Here is an 11,301-nt window from a genome sequence, read left to right as displayed (position 1 = left end):
TTTACTAAATCTAGCCATCATTTTCCAATATCATAAACACATTTCACATGAAGACACAATTCCCAAAACACAATCCTCCGTTCTCATAAATCTTAACACATTTTTCTTTGCTAAAACACAAGTTGCAAAAGAACTCTGCTCACATTCTCAAATGAAAGCTCATGTGATGCAAAATGCTTGCCACAGTCAGCAATATTTGAACACAATGAACACACCTGGCGTCATTCATTACACACAACGACTCAAAATTGAAGACACTTGTTGCTAATGCTGTGACCACGTACAAAAGCAAGTTCAGAGTGCACAGTTTGCTCTAGATTCCAAACAAACACAATGGATGAAGGTAGAGTCAGGGGAAGAGGAATTCGAGTCAGAGGAGGGAGAAGAGCTGGCCATGGAAGAAGAGGAGCAGGCCAACGAGGAAGAGGAGTTCAAGTCAGTGGAGGAAGAGGAGCAGGCCAACGAGGAAGAGGAGTTCAAATCAGAGGAGGAAGAGGAGCAGGCCAACAAGGGAGAGGAGAAGGTCCAGGAGGGAGAGCAAGACAACCTCGCACCATCATTACGGACGAGATGCGAGCAACAGTGATTGACCATGTCATTGTCCATGGCATGACAATGGCTGAAGCAGGACTACGAGTCTGTCCAAACCTGAGTAGGTTCACCGTGGCCACCATTATCAGGGCATTCAGACAACACAACAGGTATTGTACTCTATTGCTTTCTTTGTCACGATACAATTTTACAAGCCTGTGAAAGTAGTCTATTGGTTTCAAATCAGTTGTTACTATGTTGTAAAACTGACAACACATGTTTCTTTCTTTAGAGTTGAAAGAATGCCACATAGAGGTGAGAGGGTTGCCATATTGACAGCGGCACAAGAAACCCTCATTGTGGATATGGTTCATGAGAACAACCTCATCAGACTCCGGGAGATCAGAGACAAAGTCATTGCCGATAATGTCAACTTTGAGAGCATTGATGATGTCAGTTTGGCCACAATAGACTGAGTTCTCCGGCCCCAAAAGATGCGGATGAAACAGGTCTATAGGGTTCCCTTTAAGCGCAACTCTGCGCGACACAAAGACCTACGTTACGAGTATGTGCAAGTAAGTATACATCCATGTTCACAGTACAGTTAGTGGACATACTGTGTTGCTCAGTGGCCTACATTACTTCTGGACAATACCGTGCTACCTGATTGACTGTTGTTCTGAACACCTGTGCACTTTCACATTTTCACAGAGGATATTACAGTTGGACACGATGGCCAGACCTCATGAGTACCTCTTCCTGGATGAGGCTGGCTTCAACCTGCAGAAACGAAGGCAAAGAGGCCGTAACATCATTGGCCAAAGAGCCATCACTGAGGTTCCTGGCCAACGGGGGGGTAATATTACTCTTTGTGCGGCCATGGGTTTGTGCGGCCAGGGGATTGTCCACCGGCATGCTGTCCTTGGGTCTTACAACACCCAACGTCTCCTCACCTTCCTAGAGGAGCTAAAAGACATTCTCCTGGACCGCCAACAACACCATCCTGGGCCTGCACATCAAATGTATGTGATCATTTGGGACAATGAATGCTTCCACAAAACAAAACAAATCAGAGAGTGGTTCACCACCAACAGTAACCACTTTTTAAACGTCTGTCTGCCACCCTACTCCCCTTTCCTGAACCCTATAGAGGAGTTCTTCTCATCATGGAGATGGAAGGTTTATGACAGACAACCATACACTAGAGAGGACCTCCTAAGGGCAATGGAGCTGGCCTGTGTTGACATCCCAGTGGAGGCCTTCCAAGGATGGATTCGCCATTCCAGGGCGTTTTTCCCGCGGTGCCTGGCAAGAGACAATATAGCCTGCGATGTGGATGAGGTGATGTGGCCCGATGCAGCTCAGCGACATGATGCCGCACAGTGATTGTGGTGTGTGTGTGTGGAGTGAATAAAGTAAATAAAAAAACTTCACACCCTGATCATGTTTTCAAGAGTACTGTTGTGTGCAATAGATTCTGTTTTTGCATTGAGTTGTGTTACAGTAGTGTACATGCAGAATTTACTATAGATTTATACTCTTCATATGAAACTCTCAAATCTAAATGCCTAATCTTTTGCAGAGATCTAAGAACATCCATTACTGTAAAGTTTCAAAAATATGCATTGGCAGTTATGAAACAAAGAACCTTCTCACAAATTGAGCATTGTGTTTTCAATTGTTTTGCTGTAGTGTGTAATGATGTGTATAGTGTTTACATTTTTGAAAGCTTCGAGCTGCTCTTTTGGTGTGAAAGTTTGAGTTTTTAAGTGAGAAGGTGTGGTTGTGTTTATGTAGCTTTAGAAAAGGGTGTTGTGTTTAGACATTGGGGAACATGGAGGAAACGTTTGTGAAATGTAACATTGACTTTCTCAAGTGTTCAAATACTTATTTGCAGCTGTATCATACAAATAAATAGTTAAAAAATCATACATTGTGATTTCTGGATTTTTTTTTTTTAGATTATGTCTCTCACAGTGGACATGCACCTACGATGACAATTTCAGACCCCTCCATGATTTCTAAGTGGGAGAACTTGCACAATAGCAGGGTGTTCAAATACTTATTTTCCTCACTGTAAATTAAACTTGCTTTCATCACTGAAGTTAACTTTGGACCAGTTCTCCTCTGTCCACACAACATGCTTAGTCTAGCCTTTTGATTCTTTCTGCTAATGAGAGGTTTGGTCACTGCAGAGTGGGCTTTCAGTCCAATTGCTCTTAAACGTTGAGACACTGTATGATGAGACAGATCCTTACCCTGATCAGCACTGAACTGGTGAGCAATTCCAGCTGCAGTGTGGAAACGATTGCCCATTGAGATCCTCCGCAGTATCCTGTCCTCTCTTGTATTTGTCTTCCGTGGACGACCAGCCTTCTTGTCGGACTTGAATGAGTTTGTGATGATGTAAAGATTCAATATTCTTAAAATCACAGATTTGGAACGACCAACTTGACTTGCTATGGCTGCTAGGGTTATCCCTTTGGCCTTCATCTGGACAACCTGCTGCCGGAGGCTTTCAGTCACTTTAGAACGGCCCACCATCTTGCAGAGTCAGTGAAACTGGAAGTTAGGCTGCCAGTTAAATAGGGGTTTACAGATAATCAAGGAAATTAGCACCAGGTGCCAAATTAACACCAATAACTGGGAGGTATCTGAAAGTGTTCTCTAATTTTGATCAGTGTGTTTTCTGTAATAATAAAAAATATATACAATTATTGAGAATGCCCTATAAATCATTTCTGAGTAGAATGGTTAAGAAGGACATGCTTTTGTTTGACAATTAGAGAGAATAAGAGAGAGAGAGAGAGAGAGAGAGAGAGAGCACTTATGGTTGCGGATGGAAAGGTTGTCGTTATGCCAACGGCTGTCAGGAAATTAGTTAGTTAATGAAGTGCACAGTGGACGTCACATAATAATATTCACCCTGTTTACACACTTCACACATCTTTATACAACAAGTATTAGTAGATAACATGCAGGTGAGTTTCTCTTCAACTCTAAACACACATTTGTTTATTTTACTATAAATAATTCAACTCCATCATTATAACCGTCCACTGCACACACTGCTGCACTGAGACTACTGGGAAATAATTGGGTACAGGGGTTAAAGGTCATGAGGGTGATGAGTGGCATATAAACACATACGCTAACAAGAGACTGATAGAGAGGCACTAGAGAGTAGAGAGATACCCAGAGTATGACAGACAGATTTATAGATTGGTGTAGAGATGGACATTATAGAAACTGTAGATGTATGCAGCAGATGGGTGGCTAGATGAGGAGATGCAGTTGAGAGAGAAATTTGCTTATTTATTATATAATTTATGTTTATTCATGCACTTATTTTTTTCTGCTGTTGAATTTTACAGTAATTATACTGCAAAGTCTCCTCCTCAGGGTAGGCTTGTGGACCAACAGACAGACAGACAGACAGACAGACAGACAGACAGACAGACAGACAGACAGACAGACAGACAGATAGATAGATTTTCTCTATACCATGCTAGTATTGGAGAATTGCAGTAATGACCTTGCAGAGGGATGATGGCATAAAGAAAAGAAAATAACTGCAGGATCTAAACAGTTATTATTAAATGATTAAGCAGTGATGATACAAGAAAATCCTTTCAGCCGAACAAAACCTTTGGTCAATGCAATTCTATGGACATTTATTTGAATTAAAATGCACATGCAGCCAAAACCCATAAATAAATCAAATAATGATCGCAACCATAAGATTCAGAGAGTTTTCAAATATCCACTCTCCAGCATGTGACCTTTTTGAAACGTGGGCGTTAGGCGTGTACCTCAGAAAGATCAAAGTGATATGATTGAGGACCTTTCAACTGCTCCCACTAAAGGACATGATTCAGAGTTTACTGAAGACACATTGCTAACAAAGCTTGTGTTTGGCTGACAGATGACAGACTCTTTATCTGTTGTATTCAAACACTGTTTAAATGTGCCTGAAGAAAATAAATAAACATATAAAGGCAAGCACAATATAGCTCAGATGCAATATAGCTGAGAATTATGTATTTTATATATATATATATATATATATATATATATATATATATATATATATATATATATATATATATATATATATATATATATATATTAAAATATTAAAGCATGATTAATCAGGACACCAAACTGAACTTTTGCTATGTTTCCACATGGATGTTTTTAATTGCCGGATGTGTGCTAAATGGCGGATTTTGTTGCTTGGTTTTAGACTTGGTGCATCAGTAAAACAAGTGTTTATTGATAAAAACATTTTTTTTGGTGAAGTAAATTTTATATATATATATATATATATATATATATATATATATATATATATATATATATATATATATATATATGAGTAAAGAAAAGATGTGAATAAATGCGTGTTGCATTGAAGGTTTCAATTTTGCCTCGTTTATATTTATTTTGATATTTATATTTTATAAAAACATTTTAACAGAAATGTGTGCTGCATTAAGTGCACGTTAATACAATTTTTATTTGTTTTATTTGTATAGCGCTGATAAGAGTGAACATTGTCTCAAAGCAGCTTTACATACATACATACATATATATATATATATATATATATATATATATATACAGTGGAACCCACTTATCTCAACCTCGGTTAACTCACCAACCCTATTAAGTCGACGTTTTTGAAGTGGAACCGGCAAATTCTCGCTTTGTCTAAGCATTTTTTTATCGGTTATGTCGACTTTTTTATGTCGCCGAACCCTAATATCTCGAGCACAAGGGGGGAAAAATTTGCCATTTAACGTCAGTTATGTCGATCAGCACCGTGCAGCCGCAGAAGAACTCGCAAAAGTGGCGGAAAAATCAATCCTTACAGATGCTACAGGTGTTGTATTGTATACTGGTGAATCTCTGCTGTTAGTTAGTGCCGGTGGGAAGACACGTACCGGGATACACATGAGCGATAACAACGACCGCCGTGAACCAACATATACCAACAATAACGGACGGTGAGAGTGTGGAAGTTTAAATAGGAGCTGGTGATGATGCTAAACGAGCACCATATGTGCGCGATTGAAGCCGGGAGCTTCAGAGAAAGCGGCCGAGAAAGCACCTGACACGCCGAAGGGGGCCGAAGGGGGCGTGGCAGGTGGATTCCTGACAGTTAACAAACATGTACTGTAAATTTTTATAGCATGCCTTCATTAAACAAATTGCAGAAACGCTGTTGTGTAAAAAAAACCTCCAAAAACACGTGCATGCACATTCTCATTTATTAACGCACATCATGTACATAAAGAAATTTCAAGCACGTTAATATATTGCCGCCATATTGATTTTCGTTTATCTCGATCATCGGTTACCTCGATGCTTTTTGGCGACCCCCTAGGACATCGACATAACCGGGTTCCACTGTATATATATATATATATATATATATATATATATATATATATATATATATATATATATATATACACATACACACCCTATTGCTCTGGTGATTGTGCAGCTCCGGCAAATTCAATGCCCAGGAGGATATATTCAGTGCTGGATAACAATGGTGCTCACACAAAATATTGAGTTTTGACATGTTTACTTAGGGTGTACTCACTTTTGTTGCAAGCTATTTAGAAAATAATGGCTGTATGTTGTTATTCATTTATTATGTTGTATGTTATATTTAGAGGACATCTGTACTGTCACACAACCTGCACACTGCTACTCACTGGCTACTAAAATATATCCAAGTTTAATTTCTATAGTATTGTCCCTTGAGGAGACATAATAAAATGGTTGCTAAAATGTGAGAGGTGTACTCATTCACACACACACACACACACACACACACACACACACACACACACACACACACACACACACACACACACACACACACTTTGCTTTGGCTTGATAATACATTGGTAAGAGATAATAAGGAGATGAACTAAGATCTGTTACTTCAGCACTGGGCAATATGATAATACAGAATCAATAAATGTAAATAAATATTGCATGTTTCAGGATATATTTGACAATTTTTTTTTTAATAGTCATTTTAAACTCTAAAATTTTAACAAATATTTAATAATTAAATTGTCAAATTGTGCTTGTTAATTGTGAGTTTTGTGCTCATTTTTAAGGTAATGTGCAATATATTGTCGTGTGCAATATCTTATGTGCAATATGCAATATATCTTATATTTGCACTTTGAATACATTTTTATATATAGAATATTTCATTAATTTTTTTAAATTTATTTTTCTGGCGAAAAAAATCTTCTTTGGAATGGAAAGTTTTATCTTATTAGTTTTTTTTTTTTTAGAATTTGTAGATTTAAGGCTTTTTATCATTTTAATTGATACTTTTCATGGATGCATATATAAAAAAAAGGTCTTGTGTAATATATTTTTGTCATTTCACCCTCCTTCATACTTTCCCACCTCCTCAGTTTCCCCATTAACTTGAAAACAATTCCATCCCAATGACAGTTTTGGTAACAGCGCAACACACTGTGAAGCTGAGCGTGATGAGAACGCATTGGTGGTGTGATATTATAAGAAAATAATCAGAAACAGCGTGGCGTAATGAAACAGTTACTGTTACCAGTGTGAGGCACAACAACAAAATGTTTTATTCCTCTTACACCAAAGCTATTTGCCAATTTCTGGCTTTTTTTTAATTAAACAATATTTATTTTGTGCCTGTACTGTAACCATTTATAGTTACAGTATGGGTACATTACTTAATATTGTGCAATGTCTGCATAAGAAGTTGGTTCCTGTTTTTTGCATAATATATATGATATAGCATATAACTACTACATCAAAAAAACAACTAAATTATAGCTATTATCATTATACAATGTCTGGGTTTTTTTATTTAGGGTATTCGTTTGGAGCAAACAACAAGTACTGTGGAAAGAGAGCAATTGCATCATCTATAACTTCTCTCTCTCTAATTTATTTATTCATTTTTACTACTACTACTAGTTACTCTTTTACTATAAACTTAACTATATATTATCATTTCTCAGTCTCTCTCTTTTTTCCCTCTATTATTTCTGTCTCTTCCTCTATGTGATTAATTATTACTGTCCTTACACTGTATAACTCTCCATGGCAACAATACTTTCTTATAAATTTGTGTGTGGCAAATGATAAAAAATTCATGTATGGCTTACACACACACACACACACACACACACACACACACACACACACACACACTTGCACAAACTTATGCCTACTCATTTCTGCATCAGCAAAAAGCATTGATGTTGAGCGATGCTGAGTAGTAACTTGATTTCCAATAACTACACACATATACACACAAACATGCATTCGCACGCATTCGTACAGTGTCATCATGATACATTTATACCTGATAAAATCCAGACTTGTACTGGGACGAGGCTGAAATCAAACATGGTTAGAAACTCTTCCAGATGCAGTGATGGAGAGAAATGTAATGTTTTTTTGTTCTTCAGATTGTTTTCATTTGGAAAAACGTTTTACGTTCCTATATTTTAGTGTGTAATATCTTACTTCAGACTTCACTGCATTTCAGAAAGCATGCTGCTCCTCACAATTGTAAATTGGAAAACTGTATTGTGTTAAATAAAAAGTTGTGTCATAATTCCATGGTTTTCCAGTGGTGGACAGTAACAAAGTAAATGTTATTTGTTACTGTTCATATGTAGCTTTTTCGTGTATCTGTTCTTTACTGAAGTACTTTTACTTTACCATCACGACATTTCAAAGTCACATATATTACTTTTTACTCAACTACATTTTGCGAAATCAGTCGTTCTTTTTTATTTATGAAGATAAAAACGTACCTGTTCACACAGCAATCCACCGAACAGGGTAATACGTGCGCTCTTTTCACATAAACTTGTTGATTAAGTACAAATTATAATAGTAACATTACAGCCATAATAAATCAGAGTAATTTGGAAATACATTTGAAGGCAAATACTTTTGTATTTTTACTCAAATGAAAGTTTAAAGGGACACTTTTACTTTTTTAATATTTTACTTACTGTTTCTCTACTTTATTTCAAGTACATATTTTGTGTACTTCATCCACCACTGGGTAAGAGTGTGTGTAACTGTGGGTCTGTAACAATACAAAACTCTAATGAAAATGTCATTTTGAATTGCAGATTTAAATTTAGTGCTCTTACATCAGTACTTTTACTCCAAAAGTGAGTGCTTTCACTAGTAGAAATGTGAAAGAAATAGTTAGGGTTAGGGGTACCTAACCTTAGGGTTATTGTAATGTTTAAAATGGGGATTAGTAAAGGAATTTTGTACTTTGTCCCCCATTGTCCAGATCCATCTATCATTACACTAGGATTTAGATCATCATCAACCTGTAAGGGGTTTCCACTTCACACTGTGCTCACTATTAACCAGTGCTTTCTCCCTCCATCTTATCCACACAAGTGCACTTCCATACTGCCATATGATACTATATAAATATATGATTTCACGAATTTATTCACTTTCAAGAGAGTTAAGAATGTAACCTGAAGCAGCACTAAAGCTTTTCTAGGAAGCATGTCTACAGCACAGCAAATGTCTCTCAGAGCTGTGAGATGCTTTTCAGCTCAGCACGGTTGTAAACAGTGCTTATTCGAGTTTCTGTATCCTTCCTGTCAGCTCAACCCACTTATCTCTCTCCTCAACAAGACATATTTCCACCCACAGAAACACTGCTCACTGGCTGTTTCTTTTTTAAAGCTTATTTTGTGTAAACTAAAAAAAAGATACTGTGTGTGAAAATCTCAGGAGATCAGCAGTGAAATTCCAGTCAACCATCAGCCATGCTACAGCTCGAGTCGCAGATCTTTGTATTGATTGGAAAGTGTACTCACACTATACAGGCAAAATAGGCAAAAGTATTGGGAAACGTAGCTTTTCCAGCCGTATGTGATTCTTCCCCAAACTGTTAACCCAAAGTTGGAGACAAAAAATTATATAGAATGTCTTGGTATGGTGTTAGTTCCCTTCACTTGTACTAGGAGATCCAAACCTGTTCCAGCATCATCTACATTAGAACCTAACTTTACTAACACCCTGGTAACTTAATAAATGACGACAAATCTCCACAGAATCAATTCAATTTAACATTTATTTTTATTTTAACAATGAACATTGTCTCAAAGCAGCTTTACACAGATAATGTGGTGATAAAAAGTGAATGTGTTCTTTATAAGTCTGTTTTTTCCTGATGAGCAAACAGGTGGCGACTGTGGGGAGGAAAAACTCCCCGAGATGGCAAAAGGAAGAAACCTTGAGAGGAACCAGACTCAAGAGGGAACCCATCCTCATCTGGATTGCACCGAATGTCCATTTATAAGGATATCATAACAGTAAATAGAGACTAAATGTGGACCTGAATGTTCAAAAAAGCACATACTTATCTTATGCTCAGATCTCCACATTGTATATTTGTCCATATAGTGTATAAATATTTGCACAATTAATTAAAAAAATTTTGTTATTTGCATTTATAAGTGTAAAACATTAATGTTCAGGCTTTTTGCCCTGCTGGATGTGTGATTTAATTATTTCAAATTTCCAAATTTGCATGTTATTACAACTCACACAGCATGAAGGCCACATTCGAACACTTTCTGTTGATTTTTAAGAGGTGGCCTCTGCTTTGTTGCATATCAAACTGTTTTTTTTAAAACAATGACAAGTGAGAATTACTTATTAACAATAGAATTTATTTACAGAGAACTGTTTTTTTTTTTATTGTTATTCTTTAACAGCACTCAAAATTTACCTGAACACTTTCAGAAATGTCAGACATCACCATCCGGTAGACCGTTAAAATCGGCTCATCCGTTTTTTTTTTAAGATGTGATGCTTACCAGCTGTAGGCTAGCGATGGAATGAAAACTAATGTGATTAGTTCCACATCGACTGTCCTGCAAGCCCATGCTTTAAAAATGGAAAGTGACAAGGAGAGACGATGGGATAAAAGAACGGTTAGTGCCTGTGTGTTTTGGGACTAAACTTTTTTTTGTTTCCTTCCAGAGTCAGGAGAGAATTTAACCTCACTATTCCTGAAAAGACCCCCCCACAACTACAAGGAACAAAAGGAAAATCTATACATCTATCCATTAATCACACCCTTTGTAAAACTATCTCTCTATCAAATACATTCTTTTACTAATTCACTCATGTTTTATCTCAGTACATACATAACATTACTTTATTATTCATCCATCCATCATTTTCACTAGTCAGTCTGTCAGTCTGTCAGTCTGTCTGTCTGTCTGTCTGTCTGTCTGTCTATCTATCTATCTATCTATCTATCTATCTATCTATCTATCTATCTATCTATCTATCTATCTATCTATCTATCTATCTATCTATCTATCTATCTATCTATCTATCTATCTATCTGTTTCTTCTGCCTGTCTCTTGCTTGGATGCTGTCCAAATCACTGCTGTAGTCTTCATGGAGAGAGCATATGAATATCAATCAGTAGCTTTTTCCCCTGTGCAACCTTCCACTGTGCCCCCCCCACTCTTTCACACACTCATAACACACATACACAAATTTGTCCTTAAAGCAAACTGAACAGATCTGAAAGTGTGTGTGTGTGTGTGTGTGTGTGTGTGTGTGTGTGTGTGTGTGTGTGTGTGTGTGTGTTACATAAGTGAAGGACATTTTTCCTCAGCAGGATTCTCATTCTCTTTTCCACTGTGGATTTTCCTGCATATAGATGGTAGACAGATGAATAGCTA

The 11,301-nt window shown here is 37.1% G+C and overlaps 1 protein-coding gene across 1 annotated transcript; it reads left to right on the top strand.

Moving 5' to 3' along the window:
• The first annotated feature begins 1,025 nt into the window (after nt 1-1,025).
• Nucleotides 1,026-1,929, top strand: LOC124381187. Its single transcript, XM_046842604.1, has 2 exons — nt 1,026-1,106; nt 1,243-1,929. Exons 1-2 carry the CDS (start codon nt 1,026-1,028, stop codon nt 1,915-1,917), a joined length of 756 nt encoding a protein of 251 aa, XP_046698560.1. The 3' UTR covers nt 1,918-1,929.
• Nucleotides 1,930-11,301: the final 9,372 nt, after the last annotated feature.

Source organism: Silurus meridionalis, chromosome 28 (genome assembly GCF_014805685.1).
Source record: "Silurus meridionalis isolate SWU-2019-XX chromosome 28, ASM1480568v1, whole genome shotgun sequence".
In the NCBI taxonomy this organism is placed as follows: domain Eukaryota; kingdom Metazoa; phylum Chordata; class Actinopteri; order Siluriformes; family Siluridae; genus Silurus; species Silurus meridionalis.
This window is presented reverse-complemented; position numbering and strand designations above follow the sequence as displayed.

Excerpts from the sequence above, each read along its gene's own strand:
- LOC124381187 (XM_046842604.1), top strand. The coding sequence starts at position 1,026 with ATGCGGATGAAACAGGTCTATAGGGTTCCCTTTAAGCGCAACTCTGCG. Across the intron at positions 1,107-1,242 it reads TACGTTACGAGTATGTGCAA|AGGATATTACAGTTGGACAC; the intron begins GTAAGTATACAT and ends ACATTTTCACAG.